This window comes from Maylandia zebra, linkage group LG2 (assembly GCF_041146795.1).
Source record: "Maylandia zebra isolate NMK-2024a linkage group LG2, Mzebra_GT3a, whole genome shotgun sequence".
NCBI classification, from domain to species: domain Eukaryota; kingdom Metazoa; phylum Chordata; class Actinopteri; order Cichliformes; family Cichlidae; genus Maylandia; species Maylandia zebra.
In genome coordinates this window covers 33,140,028-33,165,826 of record NC_135168.1, presented here as the reverse complement: position 1 = coordinate 33,165,826, position 25,799 = coordinate 33,140,028, and the positions used below count along the sequence as shown (strand labels likewise).

Here is a 25,799-nt window from a genome sequence, read left to right as displayed (position 1 = left end):
GGCACAATAGCCAACACAGATCATAGAACAACACAACAATAAAACAACGATACAAAAAAGGCAGAGCCGTTAGTGGGGAAAACATTCTGTGTTCAGTGGCACAGCACCAGTCTCCACACAGGGACGGTAATTGGCCCATTATGACATTAGAATAATTACATGTGTTAATGTAATATAAATGCTAAGGAGCAAACAAATGTGAAGGGATAATCTCCTTTCCTTCATGCTGTCACTGGGGCTTGTTATTTTATCTGCAGCAGTCTTCTACCAAACATGAAAGGATGACTCATCAAATCTTTTCTATTGACTTTAAAATCATGAATAAATAATGTGGACATTATGCGACACTAAAAATAAAGATTGAATTTGTGCAACGTACATGAGCAAAGTTATTTGATGTGCATCAATTAGAGATTGTAAGGTGATCAGTAGTCTTTAAGGGGAACCGGAGAAGCTAAAGGTTGTTCTCATTAAAAGACATGTTCTTTAGTGCCTGAAATCATCAATCTAAAGCGTCACCATCTGTCACACTGATCACTTAGCTCTGTTACCTTGTGAAGCACAACCCCATGCATGCGTGCAGCCCCACGTTTTTACTCTGTATGCATGAAACCTGTGTATGCATCCGTGGAACAAATCCAACTGTTTGTCCCAATTGTTCTCTCCACAGTAGTGTTCATCAGCATTCTCCAGTCCGGAGCTTAACCACGCATCCAGTCCCTGGGGCTGTGGGCAGAGCAGCCAGCGCTAACCAACCCTGACAAGGGATGCTGTGGCTCTAGGTAAGGACTTATCAAAGGCCTGCAGAAATAGCTGTCACAGGGATGGCTACAAAATTAGTTCCTTACTTCTCTTAAGGCCTTTGCATAATCCTATTGAGCTACTTTCATTTTATACGTTTAGCTAATTGTTTTTTTTCTCTTTAATTATCTAAGATTATTTTGTCTATTGTAAAAGACAAAAATGACCCTCCTACCTCTACCTCAGTCTAGCACAAAATTGCTTTTCTACCTTCCTGCCGATGCAGTGAGTTTGCAGTGTGTCTATAAGAAACAACACAGTGTGTGCATGTGTCAAACTCAGAAGCTACATGGGCCCTCCAACCTGTAGACAAGACCACCACCCTGATGGATTACTGAGACAGCTACAGGGGCTATAAGCCAATCAGGGCAGAGAAGTGAATACAGGGAGGGACGGACTTCCATGCCTGGAAGTGAAAGAACAGCCGTCGTCATGGTGACAGATGAGGATGCTTCACTGATATTGACAAGATGATGGGATGAGGCAAGGACATTTCAGGGTGCACCACAATATTTCCACATTTAGGCGCGTGTGCGTGTGTGAGAGAGTAGTCACACACAAAGAGTGACCACCGAATAACTGCAGTGTCACTCAGCTATTAAATATTAAAATCAATCACAAACTGCAATTTCAAATTAAATCTAAAAATGCAAAGGAAAACAGCACGGGCCTCTGCAGACAGTTCGGAGATCAAAGATGTTTAGCCAGGCATCACTTTGGACAGGTAGCTGGGGTAACAATAGCTGTAGCCTATATCTCACAGCGCTCCACTTCAGGAAGAGAGGAGGGTTACCGCAAAAACATGTGTCACGCTGCCATGGAAACAGGATCAATAAGTAGTGCTCAAAAACATTAAAAAATCATTGCTGGTTCAGGAAAGGGAATTTAAATGATCTATTAGGGAAAAAACACCTGAAGGAATAACTAGTGGAAGCCAAATCAGCTCCACTTGACTTACACCATAAAAAGAAGCCCATAGAAGAGATGAGCCTTGGCACTGAGGTCAGCCTTGCTTCTTGCCCTCCCACCCCCTCGTCGTCCCTCCAGCACCACTCCATTTTCAGCCCCATTCACTACAAGTGCAATCTCTCTTGTCCCCATCAATCTGCTGTAATACGGGCAACAGACAGAAAGAGCAAAGGAAAGAGGGATGGAGATCCATTCACAGTGTTCCTCCCTCCTCAGTTCTTTCCGTTTATCCCTCCATCTCTCTAATGAGATCAGTACTGCCCTCTCCAATATATTGCATCCTTTTTTCCCTCTACATGTCTGAATAAATTAAAAGCATTACATAATCAATCTTCCCCCGTTCCCGCCTAAGCACGGCCCCATACCTAGCTGGATAATACAGTAAACACACAGAGCCAAGCACAGAGAGGGCTTGCTCATCATACTCATCATTACATGTGTGTCTATCAGCTGTCATGACCTATGTCATCATTATGGGCACACTGCAGTTCCTACATGAAAGATCAGAGGGCTAAGCAGATATCTCTGAACTGCAAAACCCGTATTTGGGTCAATGCAAATGAATGCAGAGGAATCTTTCCCTTTATATAGGCGTTTGTGACAGTGCTTTCTGTTACATGTCAGAGCACAGACATGGAGCCTGACACGGAAATGTGTATGAATAGAAAGCAGATTCACTTGCTTATATCATCTTTGCAGCGCAACACATCAGCATTCACTGCACTGGCAAAGCCACTGCATTCCAACATCCTCCTCTGTATCCAACCTTAGCACAGCTGCACCAAAGTACCAATAGCATCCCTGAACAAGCACGCATACACACACACACATACGCCTTTAGCCAACCTTACCATGTTTGTGGCATGTAACTGTTCGGAGAGTGTATGCATGGAGAAGTCCGGTTCATACGATCATGATAATCGAACTCCTGTTTTGGAATAGGTGACAGTCCTCCGCGAGAGCCTGAGCCGTAAAGTAACAAGGTAGTGTATTCCAATGCACCGAGTGAGTCTCGCGGTCCGTCCTCCCTGTGTCTGCCAACCCTGTTATGTAATACACTTATACCCCGAGTCTGGGAGCCAATCAAAGATGCTCTGCTTAAAACCGGTGAGAAATGCACACACATCCTCACACACGCCGCTGTCCCACTCGCGCACACCATCTGCACATTGACACTTCTGACTGCACAGCATTTAACAGAACTCTATTAGAAGGCACCTGCCCTGGTGGAATTACAAACGTGTGAATGCTCGGGATGTGCGCAGGATGCAGACTGAAAAGGCACAGCACATAACACCCACTCGAGACTACCTCTCACCCACATCACTTAACATGCTCGCATACTTACATGTGAGCAACACATCTGTAATTAGCACTCCGTTTGTTGGCCATGTGACCCATAACCACTGCGGTGCACGTTACGATCTTGTGACGTTGCGACGATTTGCATGCTTACAGTCCTGCGAGGGTCTCCGAAAGGGGGATGCTGTTTATGCGTTTGTACCAGCCACAGAGATGAAAACACCAGCCCTCATGCAACAGCATGTGATGGAGGTATCTGTGTTCATAATACACATCTCACAGCACCTGCAGTCCAACATTTATCACTTAACTGCACATGCACAGAAAACACACAGCACTTAGCAGTGAGTGTGAGGAAGCACATACAGTATCTTCAGAAAACCTGGTGAGTCTAACATCCCTATTAATAGGACTGTCATGGACAGCTCTGGGATAGGGCTTTCAGAATATCTATTTCAGACGTTCATTCAACATTCATGACACCTGCCTCCAATCCTTTATTAGACTATGGCGATGCACTTGGAAGGGAATGGAAGGAAAAAGACTTTTTTTTTTGTCATCTCCAGCTGACAAGCCTTTTCACTTGGACTGCATTGCATCTGAAAGAAATATATAATGATGCATTTTTTATTAGTCACCATTTAGTGCCTGGGTGACATACCGTGTGGGCTTCAGAAACAGGTGCTACAAATGCAAGAGAGAAAACAGGGCACAATATGGGGGGGGGGGGGGGGGGGGCTGTGAAATGGGAGCTCAGTTTAGCTGAATCTAAAATGGGGGAAACCTGGAGTGATGAGGCCCTGCTTTATTAGGCCTACCCTGCCATGCTGTTGGTTACTGTTCAGCTGAGACTACAATGATGCTCTAGAGTGTGTGATCAGCAGCACAAACCTCTCACTTGCACCGCTATTTGCTACAAATATCACACTGACTTGTGGGGAGATATCACAGCACAGCTATTAGCTGCCATATTGTGGATGAGGCTACAGTGGATCACAAAAGGGAGGGAAAAAAAACAAGTCCTTATGCAGCAGTAGGACGTTGTTAGAATAATTTTTAAAAAACACCGTCACATTCATTTCCCATCTAAAAGTCATATTATTATAGAATAAAATTCATCAATGCGCATAATCCACAATATTCAACATGGAGGAGAGGGGAAGATCGACGTGGGGTTGGGGAAGGTGGGTTGGAGAGGAGATGTTTATACTATTATGCGGGGAAAATGAATTTCCAGTCACCACAGAAAAAGGTAAGCGCATCACAGATCTGTATCCGCACAACTACGACCACCACCAGACAACACTAGCTATCACAAACGGGGGGGAGGAGGACACAAAACATAACGAAGGATTGGAAGGAGGGAGAGGGTGGGGGGTGGTGGTAGGGTGGTGGGAAGAAACAGAAATACATTATGTTGTACCAACGTCATTCATTTCAACGCGTAGCCGTGATGGAGCGCCGGGTGTCCCCGCTCTCGACCAACGCGCACTGCTGTTCTCTCCTCTCCTGTGTGAAAGTGCGCTGCGCTGCGAACCGGGCCCCAAGCGCAGATCCATTTAACGAGTACCGAGGATGAACATCAACAGCACGTTCACAAGCACCAGAACCGCGATCACCGTAAACACCGCGCAAGTCTGGACGTCCAAGGCCATGGCGCAGCGCTGCGGGCCGATGCTGAGCTGTGCTCTCAGTTACGGGCGGTATTCAGCTCTCCACACTTAGACACGCAGCCTCAAAGCAACCAGAAATCCTCCATTACAGTTAGGCAAGAAATGACGAAAAGATGCCCCTACTTCTCTCCACACAGCGCGATGCGATTCATAAAGATAACGGGAAGAGATGCATCATCCTCACCATCATCATCGTCATCAGTCTGCACCGCGATTTCTCCCCGCTAGTCAACACCTGCCGGTGTTTCGCCTCTTCCCTCAACCCGACCGTCTCTCAGGCCAATAGATTCTCAGAGCACACAAGAGGGAGGCTGTGCGCAGGCTGTTCGCAGCTGCTGAGCTGCCTTCCGGTGAGTGGGGGACCAGGGAGAACGGCTGTGAGCCTGAGAGGCGGTCCTGTGTTAATAGTGATCAGCTCTCTGCCGCTAGACTACCGGCGTCAGCCATCACCTACAGCCGGGGGAGGGGCACAGCCAGCCCCTCGCTGACTACATCGACCACTGAGACCAGAATCATAACCTCATTCATCTCCCACCCCATCTAAAAATATCGTGGTGGTGCCGTGGTGATTTATCATTTACCATTAACAACCCCGGCATGAAGGAGAATAAATGTCAGAGTAATGGATGCATGTTCCTCAAAGTGATCACCATCTTATAATTTTATTGGCATAATGTCTGCCAATTTATCAGTGGCAGCAGATTCATCGACAGGAGCTGGTTTGATATTCAAATACATGCACTTTCTGCATTACCACTGGTGCACCGGGCGCACCTCACTGATGCAAGAAGACCGTTTAAAGGTGCCATCTCTCGGACATGCAACGGTTTCTCGGGGATCAAAGGTGTCCAATTCAGTCCTGCTGGAGTGGATGAACCTCAAGAGATGAACCTCAAGTTTTAAGTTCTAAGTTCGTTGAAGACCGGTCCAGCGTGCACTTAACTGGAGAACTTGGACTAGATGTACTCTGTGGAGCTAACCTTAAAAGTTATTTCTTTCATTTGCAGTGCAACCTTTTTTGCATATGCAGTTCAAAGTCCAAGCCACATCTATGCTACAATAATTCTGCCTGATGCAGACTTACCTTTGCTCTAGTATCTAATAAAGTGCTCCAAAAACAAAGGAAGTGCATCCATAAAGAAAGAGTTCCTTACATAAAAGGACACTGACACTACTCTCTATAGAGGGCAGAGATAAAATTAAGACCACCATTTCCTTGCAATTATTTTTTTTTTTCAATTTCTGTACAGTTTTAATATTACCTGTTGCTGTTGTTGCTTTTTTAAAATGGAAGATGCCTCCACAAATGTAGTATTAATCAATTAAGTTGCAACAAAGTAAATTTTTTTCCACTAAACTAGATTTTTTCTGAATGACTTTATTGTTACATCATACACGTTTAACTATGTACAAGTCTTCAGTAGTCTCACTATTTCTATGGGGTTTGTCACGTCTCTTGGGTGGACCCTTGCACTCCTCACTGGTGGCAAATTTCTCACAGGATATCTGCCCCCATGAACAGATATCCTGTTCATGGGGGCCCAGGATTTAGAGTGGGTTGCATAGTTTTCAGAAGATTGGTGAGTCAATCCCCAGCTCCTGGATCTATATGCTGAAGTGACCGTGGGCAAGAAACCGAACCCCAAGAATCCCCTGATGTGTGTTAGCATTGAAAATGTATCTGTGGATGCAGCCTGCAGTGTAAAAAGTGCTTTGAGGGGAAAAAAGGGGAAAACTGGTACTACATGAACGTTAATGAACATGCTGTATGTGTCATTGCCATCATTTTATTTTACTTGAAAAGAAGAAGCTCTTAGGTGCTTAGGTTTCTAAGTTGTAAATTTGACTTCATAGAAATTTTAAATCAAGAGAAATACCTGTGAAATGTATCCAGTGGTTGAAATTGTGTAATAAATCAGTTTCCTTAGATAGAAGTGATGGGTCAGTTGGAAAACTTTGAAACTTCAAGCAGCTAATGGGATTTATAAAACTAATGGCTCCAGAGGGACAAACGTGTAAATTTCAGCACTGGTATCCACTTTTGAAAAATTATTTCAGTTGCCTGCTGCAATAAAAAGGCTGAAACTGATCTCACGGAGGAAATGTCAGTTCCAAGCGGTGCCTAATTAAAAGAAATCACCCATTGGACGTTTTTACATTTTAATATCTTAGACATCAAATGATTGGGTATTTGATGTGCTTTGTTTGACAATGATCTATGCAAACATGGATTTATGGACATGATATGTCAAACCTGACAGTGCTGGTAGACCTCAGACCCCCAGCTAGAGTTGCGAAAAACTAAACAATATACATCACTTGTAAAAGAACCAGATCATAGTAACTGTTTCCCAAAAATAAAGGATATTTTAAAAAACAACAACTGTAATTATACCCCAAAGTGTATTTTAAAGGCCATAATGGGCCATGTGACATCATCATAGTCTTAAATTATGTTTCTGTAGTAGTAATAACTGAAGGTGCAGGCACTAGAAAGGGAGATCACAAATCTCCCGCCCACACTGGCTCAGCGGCTCCCTGTAAATCACTTCTCCTTCGATCCCCTCCCCTCGACACCAAATGTGCTTAGATGCCACAACTGCATGTCGTTTCTCTGTCTTCTCTCTCCTCTTGTTTGCGTGTTGTCCTGTTTGTTACTTGTGATCTCTGTGCTTTTCTTTTTGCCCCCCCAACCGCTCGTGGCAGATGGCCTCCCTCCCTGATCCTGGTTCTGCTGGAGTTATTTCTCTCCACTGTTGCCAAATGCCTGCTCATTTCTCGTTTCTGTCATTTTTGTAGCTTACACTGTAAAGTACCTTGAGATGATTACTGTTGTGATTCGGTGAAGCATAAGTAACAAAACTCAAGAACAACTTTCTGACTCTACGGTCACTGGGAAATGAGGAGGATTTCAACAGCAGCCCACTGTAGAAATAAAGTATTTAAAAGTCAGTATTTAAAAGTCACTAGCTTAGTTAGCGTTTTACACCCATGGCCAACATAAACAAGTGCAGCTGTGGTTTGATATCTTTTAGTGTGACTGGAGCATTTTGAGCATATTGATTGAATGGTTGAAAAGGAGGCTGTGCTTGTGGGGTTGTTCTGTTAAGTTTCTGCGGATCAAAATCAACTCTAACTGCTAGAAGTTTGTGCAGGAAACAGGTGAAGTCCTCTGAAAAAGAGAGAGGAACAACTACTACAACTACAGAGCAGCCTTTCAGACCTAAAGGAGACTAGTGTCTGGTGTGCAGTGCAATGTTTTTCAGTGTTGAGTTGTTTTAAGTTTATCGAAAGTGACAGGACAAAATGGCCCAAGCTCCGATCTGATGCACGTGTTTGCCATTGGCATGCACATAATTTTGGCCTTCATGTTCACAGTGATACCTTAGATGAACATGAGCACATCCCAGCCTGCGGGATTGTTGGCAGATTATGAGTGGAGCACAACGTGATTGTGAATAAATTAACATAGGAGAATCACTTCAGTTCCATCTCCCTAGTCAACCATCCTACACACGGATACACACTCCCTTTCCAAACTACACTCTAACTTCACATTGAGCTGTGAGCTTTGGAATGAATCAAAAGACCTCAGAATAATTTTAAGAGAATAACACCAAAGGAGTGCAATATATCAGTATTTTTAAAGCCATAAATAATTTCCAGGGCACTTTCTGCACATACATGCTGATAAAAGCAATGGCTCCTGAAAGCTTGGCTTTCAGAGAACAGAGAGCCATACAAGGCATCACAGCTGAGATATGACAACCGTCCTCAAACAAGCTTTTTCCCCCCCTTCTCTCTGCTTGTGTGTGTGCAACACAGAGTGAGGAGATTACATAAGCCTGCCCTACCTCTGTGGGCTCCCTCTCCAATCTCCCTGACATTTAGACAACAAAGGTCACATCTGAAAGTCTAAATCTGCACAGACACCAATGCTAATATACTCATACATATACAGAAGAAAAAAAAAGATGGTATAAACGGCAGAATATTTCCCACTGGCAGAGAATTACGTTAAATGAGTCTGAAATTACACTTAGTGAATGTGCATTACTTAGGGAACGAGCACAGACGCAGCTCAGTCGTATGACTTGCACCAATTTCAGGACTGTCAACCACTAAACCAAACTGACAGTCAATTTAGTGACATCACTCTTCATCCTCTCATGTGAAAATGACCCTGAACCGCTTTCACAGAAGCAGCTGCTGGCTCCCCACTTCACTGGGACATGTTTTACCCATGAGAGAACAGCTCACACAAACAAAGGTCTATTTTACTAATCTACAAATAACTGCCTTTCATATTTACCCGAGTAACAATTAGGAAGTTCTGGGATTCTGCCTACAGACATTAAAAACCAAACCAGATCAGTATTTATCCGATCCTACTCCGAAGGTGATCTTATCGTGCACCTCTGGACTTTCTCCAGGACTGCTGCTATATTTAGATCCCATCACGACTACCTGCACTGCACGGTTTGCAATTTTACAGTGAACCTCAAATTTGCATCTAAGGTTAGAAGCAAAACCAGGACCATGGTTATAGTTTTTATGAAGTATTCACAGGGTTGTACAGTATTAATTCGTTCTAGAGGGTCAGACTGCAGCATCTGAGGGAGACAATAGTCTTTCTGTGCACTGAAAACATAGGTTACTTAAGCCACACTAACACAATTCAGGGTTCAAATTCAAGTTGAAATGTTGCTGTTTTCACATACTCGGGAAGATCCACTGTGCATACCAATGACACAAGTGCAAGGGGACAGAGCAGGGTGATCTAAAAATAGCATCTATGTGGAAAGCAGTCCAAAGGGCAATCAGAAGATGACCTTGAAGGAGAGATGAGTGAAATTTATAAAAGGTAAATTGTGGGAATTCTTTTTTTTAATGGGTGAAATCCAGCCTCAGTAGGTCTGAATATAACTACTGATTCATTTGTATATCGAGTTGTGAAAAAGAAAGTGCACCCTTTTTCTATTCTATGGGTTTATTGACAAGAAAAAAAAACCATTGTCTAGACCTCAGCAGATCTTAATATGAGATCAATAATAATGTTTAATATTTAGTATTTACAGTTATATTCCCATATATCATCATGATGTTGTTTACTCTATTGCTCTCGTTTTCTTCTGCTTGTTTTCTTTTTTCATTCTCAACAGGTGAAATTAAAAAAGTATCTACTGTTATCTATTGTTAGCTAGTTTATTGTGATGGTGTTGTTTTTATTATGTTGCTCTTTGTTGTTTGTTTTTGTTTTCCTTCTGGTTTTTTATCTCCATACGGTTGATCCAGGTGTTTTGTTTGTTTTTTTCTTTTTTTTTTCTTCCCCCCTTTCTCACCATCTCTTCTCCCCTCTATTTTTCTTTCTCTCCCTCTCTTTCTTTCATTCTTTCTCCCTGTCCTATCCCCCAGTCATGTCTGTCCTGTCTTTAAAAAACGAAAATAAAATAAATACATAATTATAATAAAGGTCAATCAAATGGACCAATATGGCAAGGCCATGATGATCCACTTGGTAAAGTAAATCCACTTGGCATCTTTCTTGGCCTTCAGACAACAATTCTGATGGCTAAAGATCCAAACGGGACAGGCAAAAAAAAAAAAAAAAAATGAGTTCAATACAACCTTATAACATGATGTTCATGTTCACAGTGACTTTGTACTCTCTGAAGATATTATTACTGTAAAATGTTTTTTCTGCTTACTGTGTTTTAATAAAAAAAAAAAAAATTAAAAGTCAAAACTAAGCACCAAAGGAAGAAGATTCCAATGGTGACAAGTTTTTGTAAAATATTGTGTTATGTTGCTAACGAGTCCCAAACTATGTCCATGACACACTGTTGACAATCCATTTGCATGCAAGTGATCAAGTTGTAACAGCATGTAGAAAGCGTCATTCACACAGACTCATTTACTGTGTAAGTTCCCAGAAGACAGCAGCCTTGATAAAAACACAGTGAGTCACATGACTTTTCAGTCAACTGTTGCTGTCATTACACACCCAAAGACTTGACAAACAACTCAATGCAATTAAGGAGCATTTTTACATTTCCTAAGCATCTTTACAAATTTCCTGTGAATTGCTTCTTCTTCCTTCGGCTGATCCCTTTAGGGATTCCCGCAGCAGATCATCTGCCTTCATCTAACCCTAACTCTACCGTCCTCCTCTGTCACACCAACCCTCTGCAGGTCATTCTTCAACTACATCCACAAATCTTCTTTGAGGTCTTCCTCTTTTCCTTCTGCCTGCCAACTCCATCTTTAACATCCTTTGTGCAGTATATCCACTATCCCTCCTCTGCACATGTCTAAACCATCTCAGCCTTTTCTCTTTAACTTTGTCTCAAAGCCACTCAACCTTAGCCGTCTCTCTAATATTCTTGTCCGTTTACTCCTAATGAAAATCTTAACATATTCAGATCTGCCACCTCTCTTTTTATCAGTGCAACCATCTCCAAACCATACATCACAGCAGGTCTCAATACCATCTTGTAAATCATCCCTTTCACTTTTGCTGCTGTTCTTCTGTCACAGTGTAAATTGCTAACACGTGTAATGCTTATTAAATCTAATACTAAACATGTGCTGTTTGAGATAAACTGCTTAAAATAGGTAGACAGACTTTTTTCCTACAGGTCTGAATACATTAGGGGATACTGATGCCCCTGAACAATATGGTAGCTGTGTAAACGCGTCGGTCCAATGAACAGCAGCTAATGCAGTGCGTGTTTATATATCAACTTGGTGGTTAAATAATATTAGAATAAAGCTAAGTAAAAACTGCCGTCCTTGAACAAGGCTTGCACAATGTGGAAAAAACACCCTGCATATGACAGAACATTAACCAGTAATTTATGCCCCAGGGTAAAAGCTGGATTCTACATGATATCAGTTTAAGACAAGTGCTGCTCATTTGCTGGTCTGGGATCAGCTCTTTTGAGACTTACTTTAATTCTTACTTTTCATTTTTGGATTAGTTAAAAGCCGCCACTATCTTATGACCTCTCTCTGAAAAAGACTGCTAAGTTTCAGTGCTAGCAAATGAATCTGTTTGTGGTCAGTAGGTATTTAGTTAATAGGAGGCAAAGCCCACCACACCCATTTCCCTTCTGTCTGCTCCAATTCTTTTCTTCTCCTCCCATCCCCACGGCAACCACACTGACTTCCTGCTTCCTCCCAGGCCTTTCAGCCACAAAAGCGCCCTAAAAATAAAGTGCTGGACTTTTCCTGAACGCAGTTTTGTCACCATTGTTCAGGCATCAGCTGTTTATTCGTTCAGCTCAATTTGGCTTTTAGTGTAAAGTCGAGTCAGTGGGTCAGCGCACGGAGATTTGAGAAATAGAGTAAGATGGATGCCAAGTAGGGCAGACAAAATCACGGATACATATTTCAAAAGTGATATCAAAACACTCCAGGGCCTAATAGCTTCAAGAGAAATAGTCCTGCTCATGCATGATACAGTCACGAGAATGAATTGCTATTTAATGACAAATCAATACAATATCTGTGTGTTCTTGAGACTGCAAAACAAACTGAATCTGTCCAGCGACTGTGGTCTTTGGGTCAGTCCCTGGTGAGACTGCATAGCATTGTGCAGCACTAGCAGAACTAAAGACGGAAAGTCTTTGAATAAACACAGGCTGAACTTAGGGAATGCCATATCAAGTCTCTCTGTGGAATGAAAGCAAGCCTTTGAAGATTTTTGAAACATATAAAATTAGAAACTCATTTGATGCACGCCTCACCTGTTTTCCGCACTTCTGTGACAGAAGCTTACCACGCTACTGTCATAACCGTATAACACAGAGTAATTTAATTGTGCATTGATAGCTTCAAAAATGCAATAAACAAATGAATCTCAGCATTATCCTCCCACACCTCTATTAAGAAAAAATCCTAATGAGATTGAAAGCACTTGTTCAAGCTGTCACTGTTTGCTGTAAGCCACACAGCTGCTGGCTGTAGCTTCACATTTATGTGAGTTGTAACGATAGTTTCATCTCTCTTCTTTGAGAAATACGTGTAATTTCCCAAACAGAAAAAATGTTTCTTTAAAGACGATTAACGAAGATAACAGAAGTGACTATTTCATTAAATGATGCCATTAAATTATCATCTTGATATCCCTTTCACTCATTAAGCTGCCTCCCTGAATCATCTCAGTGATAAAACATGCATTTAAATGACCGCTTTCAAATGTCTTCTAATATAGGGGAGAACTCTGTTTCTGTTAAAATATTTACTTAACATAACAAAGTATGTAATGGTGAGGCAGCTTTTGAGACATTGCAACCAATACGAAGCACTGTTGTAACTGCAGTTTCTTAGTTATGGTTCTGTTCAGCGTGAGAGTCAGTGTGTGGTTTCATGAAGCCCACAGACTCGTCGCTGGAGAGACCCCAGCTAAGGTGTGAGGGATAAAGTCAAGTGGCATTTGCTAGGTTGGTTGTAAAAACTGGCATTGCTTCACTACACTCAACTGTGCTGGCTGTGTGTGTAGTAAGCATGTGTTATTGTCACCATTCATCAGAGCCACTGGGTGCCACCTGCAGCCCAGACCCCCCCGGAAGCATGTAGAGAGAAGTGCCTTCCTGTTCTTCCTGACTTTTCCAACTCAGGATGATTTGCATGCGATGCTTGTTGGGCACGGCTTTTCAGGAGTAAAAAAAACGTCCATGTTTAGATTTTTCCTGTAAAACATTTCTCACATAGTCTGTGGGACAGCAGTTAGCAGTGATGAGTCCATGCTTTCACTCTAATCTACTATCACACAGTGCATGCCATAGATGTGCGACTAGCTACAAACTGCAGGGATGGTTAGAAACCTCTACCTGTCCTCTGAGCGAAAACGATTTTACATTCTCACTGCTTCCACGCCACAAGAGTTCAAAAGCAGAACAGCAGATTGAAATGCAAAACTCTGCAGTGAAACCACATTTGGGTGAAAGCTTGTTTGGCTTGTTTTCTGTTGCTGAGCACCTTATTTCTTTTTTTTGTTTTGTTAGGGTAGCTCTTGCCATCAAAGACTTAATAGGCTGTCTGATAACCATCTTCCATTGAAAAGCTAAAATATACGACTGCACACAGCCATGGATGCGCACTAAAACTTTGTGCTCTTGTGCTCACACACAAGCTTTCACATCCACACAACAGGCCACAGGAAGCAGGTGTTTTCACATGCCTGGAGGGAGGAATAGAGGAAGAGGGGGGAGAAGGTAAGCAAGCACAGAAAGAAGTGGGGGGGAAGAAAACTTGATGTGAACAGAGGAGAAAACAGAGATGGACGTGATGGAGGAAGGGATGACGAGCGCTGAGGTCATGAAGAAAGGGAGGCGGATCGAGACGGGGGGGGGGGTGAAGAAGAAGAACTACAAGGAGCAAGGAGATTGCATAATACGTGGATGTGATGGAGGGTTTTCTCTGATGCCGCATGTGGCGTAGCTGGGAGTCAGGGAGGTCAAAGGCAGAAAGTTAAGCTAAATAATGTACACAAGAAGTGGCAGCTGCCAGAAAAATACACCCCATCTTTCACAGAGGCCTGCAGGATACATTCTAACTAGGAGAACACTGTACAGACAGTTAGCTTCTGTCTCATTATTTTAATGCAGGATAAAGTGACCAGGGCCGGAGCTATTTCTTTATTCAGACTCCAAACACTCAGCAGAGTAAGTTAGTTATAGTAATTCAAATCAGAGAGACTGTCTCTAAATGTGCACAGAGAGAGTAAAGAATCACAGATAACATAGGGGTTTCAAAGAGCTGACCATCAATATTAACTGAATACATCCAGGGTTAGCTCTTTTAATAAATTGTTAAATATAATAAATATATTTTACACATATTCCTTATGAATATGCGTCATATTGAAAGTTAGCTACTTTTTATTTATTGACATTTGTATTTTCTAACCTATTTCTGTATAGGCGATTCAAATTACAGCTTTCTCTGCTAAACCTGGCATCATTACAAGTCTCTCTCACAAACTTAGTTTAATTGGTTTTATATATTATACAGGACAATGCAGTGCACCTTCAAGGTGCTACAGTAGCACTAGCAGTGGATAGTGATGGCTGTGGGTAAAATCAGCCAGGGAAGACTTGTACACATGGAACTACAACTGGTGCTGGATAACAAGCCCTAAGTCCTTTAGGTCTGAAACGGTCTCATAGGTGAAATGACTGCATGTTGTGATATTGCTGAAATCATCCACCAGTATTTCTCTATTGTCCCAGACTGTCAACAACATATCACAGTTTGAGAGATAGAACGGTGGAGTGTTTTTCAAGAAAGCATGAATGCAAATCAGTACTTGCACAGGCATGCATGCTCTGACAAAATACAGAGTGTAATGCGGAGCTACTGTAAAACAGGATACACCAGTGACTCAGAGAATTAATACGCAGGCACTGTTCTTCCAGTCCCAGGGAACGTGCAGCCATCTGAAAAGTGGAAATGGGTTTTGTAGACAGTGAAGGCAACGCTCTCCTCAGTTATATAAGAGAAAGGCCCTTAGCCTCTCTGCCTCACTCGCTGACACGCAGAAACACACACCCATACATGTAAGCACAGTCACATGGGCATTTATGCGCCATTAACAACAACATGCACACACCTGACAGGCAGAAAATCATTCTTAAGAAGAAACAGCCTGGGGAGGCTCTAACACAACCATCTACTCGGGTTTAGTCAGTGGCACTGCTATTTATCAGATTCTACAGCGTCCTACAAAACAGCATTAGCTGGTGGCTGCGGTAAGTTACAGCACCTTGACTGAGGAACAATGCTGAATGAACACTGATAAAGGATTCTAGGTCGCCACTGGCTCTGAGTGCAAACTGTACAAACGTGCAGTTATTTTGAGGTGGAGCTATTCCCATGGTTTCTCTCTCGGGACTCTAAAAGAAAGCCCAGGGTGAAACAAACGCTACACATTCATAGTGTGGTTGACAGAAATATCACTAGCTGGTGCTGTTCATTCCACACCAAATAATGAAGTTGTCAATGCAATGACTCATACATCCTGACAGATGAATACTGAATACATCAGAAGAGCATGTGAAGTGTGTGTGTGCATCAGAGGGTTGCAAAGAGGGTGTATCACATGGGGGCCAAAGACCCAGGATGCAAATACAAACGAAATCTGCGAGTGTGTCCGATTAAATTAGTGAACAGAAATTTTGTGCACTGTTACTCCCCGCGTGTGTTTAAGTGTGTGCATAAGGACGTTGTCCTTTTTTATCATTGCTCCATTTCTTGCCCAGCTAACCACTGCCTGCTGAGTCATGCGTTCATAATAAATAGATAGCATTGCATAATATGATTATGTCCAGACAGACCTAGGTTCGCCCAAACTTAATCATAGAAGATTTCTGTTGAAACTCTTAATCTGCATGAAGCTGTTAATAAGACAGTCCCCTTCACTGACAAGCTGACAGCAGAGCTTCAGGCACAGCATTAGTAACACACAGGAAACTGTCCTCTCATCTGCATAGGAATTAAAGACGCCTATTGCCAGAGTTTGTCAGAGGAGAGGAAAGGAGAGGAGAAGAGAGGAGAGACGAGGAGAGGAGGTTGACTGGGGGAGAAATCCATTTAAATGAAAGGGAGAAGAGAGGCGTCAGCATTAGCAGTTAATCCACTGCAGTGAGAATGCTTTCTCTGTGCCTGCGGCCTCCGGCCTCTACCAGTCATCCAAACAGGAAGACTATAATATACACTACGCTGTATCACAAACAAGAGCTTTTTAACAATGAAGACCTGGAGAGATCCATCCATCAATCATCTATATACTATCAGGTTAAGTCACCATGCGCCCCTTTGCTTTTTAAGGAGTCATATGAAATTTTGTTAAACAGTAACTATAATGACAATAAAGCTATCGTTACTGATTTTATTTGGATCCCAGCGTTTGAGCCTGCTCCAAATAAACTTTTCTCACCACTTAACCGCACACATAAGACACTGCCAGTGTTATGTGTCCATGTTCCCTACCCCAGGGGAGGACCACGACAAAGGGAGCATCTCTCTTCTTTTCTCTCCCACCCCTTTTTCTCTGCCTCTCTCTCTCTCACCCACACACTTTCTCTATTTAGCTCACGCTTAAAAAGGCTGCCTAAAGATAGAAGCAAGAAGATGAACTGGAGCCAGTGAGTGTCATGGCAACAGTGCGCAGTGTTTCACAAACACTATTTAGATCAGCAGGAGAAAAAAGTTATAATCAAAGCCTATAAATGCAGTAGTGTCACTTCTTCAAAGGCACAGCTTACAAAATTTCAATGGGAAGACATGCCAGGACCGAAAGCCCGGGGATCATAATTCAGCAGCTGAGCAGACAGCATTACTGCTATGAGAAGAGACTCCTTAATGTAATTCATATATTGTAGTCAGTCCTCATTGACTGCTTGTAAATAACTGGAAATTTGAGACTGATGTGGAAAATGCAACTTGTAGCAATATACCTTTGCAACTAAAAGCATTGAATTATGTGATTTCTGAGTAAAATAAAAAAATACTTTTCTGATACTACAAATAAATAATATTCGTTGAAGTTTCCATATTTACCCCAAAGCAGGCTGGTAAGCTGACTTTTAAACATGTAGCTCCATTCTGATATAATGTAAGAAAAATCTTTAAAACAAAGAGACTGTCACAGTGTGGTCTAACCGGTTTTACACCGCAGGAAATGCAGATTCTACATTCAAATTTTGGCCCTCTAAAGCAATGAAAAGGCTTAAGAGCTGTCTCATCCAAACTGTGATGTTAAAGAACTGAAGGATACATCTGATCTGAAAAGAAGCCTTTTTTTTATTTTGAGCTTTTTAAAAACACAAACATAATTCACTCACTACACTTGTCGAAATAATGATGACAAAAGACTGTTTCTGGGGAAAAAATATCTTTTACGAGTTTATATCGAGTCCTTTAGAGACCTAGAAAAACTGAACACACATGGAACAAAGACTTGGAACCTGAAATCTCAGCGGAGGATTGGAAATTAGCTACTCAGATGCGCTTCAGATTAAAGCACTTTAATTATTACAATAAATGAATGATGCACAGAGGTGAAAGGAACAGTGAGTTTGGGAGTGCAGAGAGATTAAAACATTCTGGAAAAAGTAATGTGAGCAAATTATTAAAAGTTTCATTAGACCCAAAGTCATTTCTACTTGGACTGTACCCACAAAAGCACAGTTATATTAAAAAAGGAACAAACATCAGTGAACCTAATTTTTTCCTTTTTTGTGTCAAAAAGCTAAAAGCATAATTTTAGTGGTAGAAAAAACCCTAAAATGTTGCTCAAAGTTAGACAAATCATGGCAAGTTTGGGGGTAGAAAGAATAACATAAAGAAGACAACCAGACAACGTATGAAAAGGTTTGCAGACCCTTTTTGGGCACTGTTTGCTATATTGGGTCACGTGTATCAAAAAGAGGAGTGGTTTCCTGACACTTTATTTTTAGTCTTAATATTTTTCAAAACAAAAAACAGTGTTTGTCTTGTGCATTATAGTTCTGTAAGTAGAGCTGCTGGACCCAGCACTAGAAATGTGTGCCACTACCCTGTCAGGATGTATCAGAAGACTCTGTATCTCCTTTCACTAGAATCCTCTAGAGGCCACTTCCACTTCAAAGCATCGATTCCGAAATGCCTGGTTTCACCTCCCGAGCAGCGTTATTCCAGCATACTCTACAGCCAATTTTACACAACTGACACTCTAGACAGTTTTAAGAGAATCCAGCATGCAAAGAGTATTATTTAGAATTTACTGCTATTTCTCTATCTGCTGTGAAAATTAACAATTTGGTCTGAGTGAATTGCACTCGACACATTAAACAACACATCTGAAATGTTGGGTGTGCAACTCAGGATGAGTAATGGCCAAAGAGTACTGCGTGACATTAATCCACGTGGCCACCATCTTCACGGATCAGTCCCTTCATTATCTGATGAAACACTGAGCAACGCCTTGTAAACTCCAATATTAACGGTATCAGAGAGAAGCTATCAGTCATCATACCGTCCACTGTGTGCAGTGTTTTTTTTTTTTAAATAAATCTGTCCAAAGGCCTGAAAAGTCTAAAAGGAAATAAAAGAAATAAAATTACGCAATGCCATTATTTGCAAGCGTGTGTATATTATACTCACTATGTTGACCTGTAGCGGTTCTGACCCAGGTCTTAACAGCCTCCTCCTCCTGCAGCTACCAGAACCTCCAGACCGCAGGCGCACTGAAGATGAGGACTGCCCCATGTCTGCTGGATAGAGACAAGAAGACATGCAGAACTGAGCATACATCAATTAACAATCTGCATATTTAAACGAATAAAAATATGGAACAATACCTGACTGTGGCAGGAGCAGGGCCAATGCAGTGAGAGTGCTGGGGGGGAGAGGCAGGGAGCGACACCGCTGGAGAGACGCCCTGTGTGGGGGCTCTAACGGTGACACACCCGGGGGGCGAGACAAGGCCTGGAGAACACTGACTAGTCAGGACACCTCAAATATTCCATACACGGTTACTCAGATGCACGCACACACACACAAGGCTGAATGCACACTCTCTCCTGCCCTTCACATTACTGCCTTGTCCCCCTTTTTTTTCTTTTTTTGTGCAGAGAATTAAAGTATTTCACATCCAGCAAGTCTATTCTGGTGCATTGGTCAGTGTGCATGCCCTGCAGCAAACCATGAGAGACTATACATCATGCCAACCAGGCAGTCTCTCAGGTTAAAATGAACTGACTCTGAGTTAGGGCAATGAGAGGTAGAGCTTATGGAAGCGATGAGGCAGAAAATTGGCCACAGAAAAAGAATGAGAGTGAAGGAGAGAGAAAGGGGAACCACAAGGGAGGACAGAAGAAAGTAAAAAGAAAGAAAGAGAGAGAGAAAGGCAGAAAGGGAGTATGAGAGCTAGGGATAAAAGCTGCATCCAAAAATGCAGGCAGAGGCTGAGCATTGTTGCAGCTAAACAGTGAGTGGTATATAAATACTGGGTTAGTACTGGGATGCCCTTCATAGTCTGTGGTGTGTCTTTGATTCATTATGGGCTTGTGCTATATTTGTCAGTGAGTTGGTGGAGACTACTAGTGAGACTTGGCCTACCTATTTTCCCTTTTTCAGTGTAAAAATGAGATATATTTATGTGTAATAGACACACCTACATAGACTTTATATAGCTGCATGTGTTGGTATATATATGGGACTACTTGTCGTGTCTATGTTCATATTTATATGTTTGCTTTTGGTGAGTTTAACATCTTACTCTGTGATGCAGTTCCGTGGACTGCGTCTCCCTAGTAACACTGGTTTCTATGACAGAGCAAGGCCTGGCGCGGGAAGTCATCCCTCTCTGCCCCAGAGAGTGTTGCACTGTGGTAGCAGGCCTGCGTCTCCTTCGGGAAAGTGAGCCGACCTCACTGTAATGGCTGTCGAGATCTCGGTCCGGGTTGGGTCTCCAAAGGTCCAGGACAGCTGATGCCGGGCGAGGACGAGGGCGCAAGCGCTTCTGAGGTACAGAGGTCTTCTCTGTGCTCGAGTGGGGCAAGGCCGGGCCAGGCTGTCTTACACTGCAGCCTGTCTGGCTGGCAATCTGCTCACACAGCTGCGATTGGCACAGATACTCAGCAGTTTGGCCCAGATAAAGGTGCAACAATACATTTCTTGTGTAGGGAATTGAGAAAAATGTCTCTGCAGGTTCAACAAAATATACCTCAAATTTTTTTTATTTTAAAAGTTTCTACCCAGTAGCTTAATTGCAGTGGATCAGTAGGTAACTGAATGACAAGACTGTTGGCAAATCAAGGGAAACATCAGCACAACAGACATGTGGATTTCATTTTTAAATAATTTGTGATTACTGAGAAGGATTTTCTTGTCACACGCCATCACGTCCCCTAAACAGGGCTTTGCAGTGTAAATGTGACAAATTATTTTGGCACAACTTTGAGCTGTAACGCTCTTTTTAGCAAAGCTCGGTGTACACAGCTTCACAGTTTTTGCTGTCCATGTGCAATGCTCTTGCCAAACTTGTGTTAATTCAATAACTTATCTTGATGACAGGCCAAAACACATTTGTGCTGCTGTCAGGTTTGTATCACCTTGACAGCAGGTGATACAAACCTGATAGCAGCAAAAACTTTGTAACTACCAGCCTCTCACGTTCAAAATCATGAGTGCACGGCTGAATTTCACTTAATGAGGTACCACAATACTTGAAGCAAGGCTTTAAGTATTATGGTACTTGTATTAGTAGGGAAACAAGTTCCCCCAAAGCCAGTGGGTTGCAGTTAAGTCAGTGTGTGAATACATAATCAGTGTTTGCAGTTTCTCTTCTACTGCTGATCTGTGTACACATTTGGCACAAACAGTTCTGCAAAAAAATGAAGTTGTGTTTTATTCCATTTTCATGCCACAGCTACTTGGCTTGTGAACCTTAATTAGGCTGACATTTATCACCCTACAGATTTCAGCTAGCTCTTTTAAGGCTTACTTGTTTAGTTTTTCACTGACTTCAAAAAGCAGAACTCTCAACACACGCAGGTTTACTAAGCCCTTTAAAAAGATTTGGGTTAAATAAGTGAAATTCTGCCCTTCTTAAGGCTCAAAACATTTTACATCTTGTAATACTGTTAAACATGAATTATTTTTATCTGCTAATTCCTCCTTCTGCCCCTATTATCTTTCCATTTAAGAGTGGTATCAGCGTAGAACCCTGCTAATTTACAGTGGGACCAAACATTAGCACCCTTCCCAAAACACATGCTCCCAAAGCCCTTGCCTTTGCATAATAAGCCCCTATGAAAGTGTGCTGAGTACTGAGATGTCATATCTGATTTTGTCATTAGGAGCTGGGGCCAACATGTCCTGACTCGTTGCTGTGACTAGAAGGGAGATGACTAATTCTGCCACTGGAGTGAGAAGGGAAGGGTGCTGTCATGATGCGCGGATGTCACAAAACTCTGGGCTGCCGCAGTCCCACACACACACTCCTGGCTCTGTGGGAAACGTGGGGTTTTGTTGCAGGCTACAAAAGGCCGACTAAGCAAGAAAAGGCCAAATTCCTCCACTATGATGTTGTGCACCTTTACAGTTACTATTTCCTCTTTTCTCCAACAGATGGGGCAAAAGGACAACTGCAAAGCAGGTGCCCAAATCATGTCATAGTCTAGCTCTTTGAATGATTTTTGTTTTTTCCTGACACGTATGCTACCTGCATGCAACCAAATCACCCCTGGTCCCTTTTAGCTTCTATGTTTGTTGTTTTTTCAGAAGCAAAAGAATGACCATGATTAAAGCAGTTACATAAATGATATTTCCAGCATTTATGAAGTAATGACATGACGCATGCTTCTGGCAGTGTTAATATTGTGAATAAAAGCCTGCAATGGAATGTAGTTATGGCATAAAAACGTGACCCTTTACACATGAAAATGCCTTTGTCTAAAAAATAACAGAAAACCAAAGGTGGTTTAACAACACAAAGTATACACTTGTTTACTGAATGCATTCATTTGAATTCGGTGGCTCATTAGCTATTTAAAGTTACCTACCTTAAATATTTCCTCTGTGGAATCTGATGCTGGTACGCTATTGGTTGTGCTCTCTTTATCACCTTGTTGTGATTGGACATTCACTTCCTGTATCTGGTGGGAGTCAAGCGGAGCATCTTGGGAATCCTGCTCATTTCCTGTCTGTCCCGCTACATTTTCCTCTTGACAGAGAGAATCTGATTGGTCCCTTTCAACTTCTGCTTCACTTTCAGCCTCCGTGTTTAAGCCTAAATGAGGGACATGATTTTCTACTATGGCCTTGGACCGGAGGTTTGTCTCTCTGTCAGCAGGTTTGTCTGTAACTTCAAAACTCTGAAGGCCATTGACAGCCTGAGGTCCTGAGCAGGGCCTAAAGGCTTTAAGGACCACTGGAGGTGATCGTCCACCTGTCACAGGTGCTGGAGTGTCACCATTAAAGCTATTGGAGTGTAAGAATTTACTAGTCACTGGTGATGAAGGGGTAGGCTGGGATGTTGGAAGTCCTTCATTGTGAAGTGTCAGAGACACACTGTGAACATTGTCCACTGCGCGCTGTGGGGCCCGTGGGGAGCTCATCGGAGTCTTCTCCCCCTCCGGAGGAGAGAAGGAGCGTGATGTTGTTCGCCATCGTCTAGCTGTCTCTGCAAAGTTGTTGAAAAATTTGAAGAGACCACCAAAGTGCCCCTTGGTGTCCGACTGTTTTGGGGGAGGTGGCTGAAAGTCTCTGACACTCTCAAAGTCCACAGAGCCATAGTCTGAGTCTATTGTTTTGTCCAGTGAGGGAAGCTCAGAGTCAAAGCTCCTCTCTGAATACACAGGATTGGTCTTCCCCAAAAGGGAAATCCTCCTCAGGTAACTCCACACATCTTTGTGCCTCCTTCCTCCACTCCGGTGGGTCCTCGGGCTATCTCTAGTGCTTAGTTCTTCACAAGCTGCAGCAGTTTTGTTGCAGTTGGCTGAATTGTTGTGGCTTCTTTTAGTATAAGAAACTTTTTCAGATGGTTTGCAGCCATTCTGAGTCACAGCCTCGCCCGTTATAGTGGATTGATGGCCATCCATAGAAGTTGAGAGGTCAATGTCTTCAAACAAACAGTCAAACTGTGCTGTATAGCCAGCATATGAATGCCTCTGGCCACGCTGTCTAAGCGTGCCACCACTGGGCTGCTGAGGTGTGCCAATATCGCGGCAGAAAGACTCCTCATCCACCAAAGAGCTGGTAAACTTTGCAGTGGACAATTTCCCTGCCTTCCCTCTGAATACAGCCGGGGATTTAAGCTTCTTGAAGGATCGAACTTTGTCAGCGAATGAGAGTTTCGGGATGGAAGCCTCCCCAGGCAAAATCATGGAGTGGGGTCTCCTCTCCAGCTCTGAGACAGCTCGCTTTCGGTTCAGGATCCTCCAGATGCCCCCTGTGGCACGAGGCCTCCTGTTGACCTCCTGTCTGTCCTTGACAGGGGTCTGAGAAGAGGCAGCCTGGGTCTCTCCCTGCCCCTCTGCAGGCCCTGTTCCAGTCTCCTGAATATAAACACTGCTGGTCTCATTCTCCACATCCAGAGAAACATTAAACACTCGGTTGACAAACCCATTAGGGTTGTTGCTCTCAAGGGCAGGGTTGCCTGTCTGCTCCATCCTCTCTCATTCTACGGTGTCAGCTATCAGTTCCAATGGACATCATGTTTCAGGCCCTTCCCTTTCTCAATCACCTAGAGGAACAAAACCACATTTTTATTCAGGAGTTTGACATTAAACTGACTGCCTTGTCATTTTATATCATCCTTACTCCAATGTAACTCGCTCAGAATGCCTGCCTGTAGATGGGCACCACAAATTTGGGAAATATCAGCGGAGGATATTAAATAAACTGAATTTTATTCGCAGGTCAAACATTCAAGAATAACCAATACAATGAGCTTAAATACTGAAACGCCATGACAGTATTCAAAGTCTTATTCTGTGATTGCGAGAGGCAGACGTCTGTGCAACAAGTCAACACCCAGCTCCCCACTTTCCCAGTATTTTGCCCATATTATTCAAAGTAATTATTTACGACACAGTTGCCATCCACCATTTAAACCGAGGATGTGTTGTCATGGAAACACCCACTACAGAGATGTGTGGTTATTTCAGGACCGCTCCAGCTGTGACATCATCAGAGCTCAGATAAGCTCCCTCTGAGGAAGAAGATGCTCGGTGACACAGCGAACCCACCACATGCTAATAGCACCCTCTTCTACTGTAATCCCTTTAAATGTATGGAAGCATTTTGTGTAATTGGAGGCCCCCCAGCACAAATCTTTGTTGTTCCCTCAGATCACAACGAAAGATGCGTTTCAATTAAGCTGGCCTCTCAGCACAATTTTACAATTCAATTTACTGATAAGCCTTTCAGAGGGCTATTTAAATAAACAGTAGCTGCGCAAAAAGTTAAAAAAAAATTAGAAAAAGAAGAAATGACAGTTTTACAAGCGCTGTCTAATTACACACATTAGCTAGTATTTATTTTAGCATTTAAACAGAAAAGTTCATGTACTTTTTTTAAATGGCTTTAAAAGACTGTTATTCTCTGATAGCAGCATTATGAGTTTTGCTCAGTGTTATACACCCTGCTTGGTAGTTATACTGTAATGAGATATACACTAAGTTTCACTAAGTTTTGGCTTTCAGTATTTATTGTGTCACAAAAGTTTTAAGGGCACCAGCAGCTCGCTCTACCCCGCTGTCAGTGAACGACAGACGGCTGCCGCACTGGGCGTTTAAGTCATTTTAAAAAAAAATGGCGTCAATAAAATTAACGTTTGCCTAACGCTAGGCTGAAGTGTAAAACGGTCTTTTAAGTTTTTAACCACCTCAAAAGTGTTTTAAAAAGTGAAAACAAGGAGTCGAAATAGCGCAAAAGTCAGCCGATGTGGGCTTCGCTGTGAAATTCACGAACTTCATAAACTTGCTTGTCAAGTAACACCCGCGAAAAACGAACTGTCTTTTTCTCCCTTACAAGTCCTCCTGAAGAGAAGTTAGCTGTTGGAGCTCACAACTTACCTGAAAGCAGAAAGCTTCCCCCCTCCGTGTCAAACAGGCATCGTCGCTGCTGTCGTCAAAGTCAATAACAGCAGTCGCTATTAACGTCAGCCAGACTTATCCGCCGTCCTCTGCGGGCTTAACTTCTATCCATGAGTTAAGTCGTGGACTGCAGCGACTCCTTTGCCGATCACGTGTGTTTTGGGGCTTTTTTGTTGCCTGTGAAGTCCGTCCGCTATCCTCAAGACTCCGAGAACGAGTTGGACAAACCGGTGAACTCTTGCCCTGTAAGCTTCTACAGACGCCGACACTCTGATTTGTGATAAAGCTCTCACGCAGACAGAGAAACACACACCAACACCCCCTACACACACACACACACACACCTAGACACACATGCCTGCACACCAGCAGAGCAGCTGTAATTATTTGAGTTAAACAGGCTCATAACAACGCGTTTAGAGCTAAATTATGCTGGAAACATTTCATTTTATAAATAATATTTATC

At 42.7% G+C, this 25,799-nt stretch overlaps 1 protein-coding gene across 11 annotated transcripts in view; it reads right to left on the bottom strand.

Moving 5' to 3' along the window:
- Positions 1 to 25,598, bottom strand: part of arhgef9a (Cdc42 guanine nucleotide exchange factor (GEF) 9a) — a 48,487-nt gene extending 22,889 nt beyond the window's left edge. For 2 of the 11 annotated variants that reach the window (XM_004563257.4, XM_004563261.5), the window contains exons 1-5: positions 25,313 to 25,597; positions 22,298 to 23,979; positions 20,011 to 20,349; positions 19,091 to 19,217; positions 18,894 to 19,003 (exon numbers count right to left, since the gene is read on the bottom strand). In XM_004563257.4, coding sequence (XP_004563314.1) covers positions 18,894 to 19,003; positions 19,091 to 19,217; positions 20,011 to 20,349; positions 22,298 to 23,905 — 2,184 coding nt within the window. In that variant the 5' untranslated portion in view covers positions 23,906 to 23,979; positions 25,313 to 25,597. The other 9 variants (XM_012922444.5, XM_012922445.5, XM_076891264.1 and 6 more) reach the window with 8 other exon arrangements.
- Between the last annotated feature and the right edge of the window lie 201 nt (positions 25,599 to 25,799).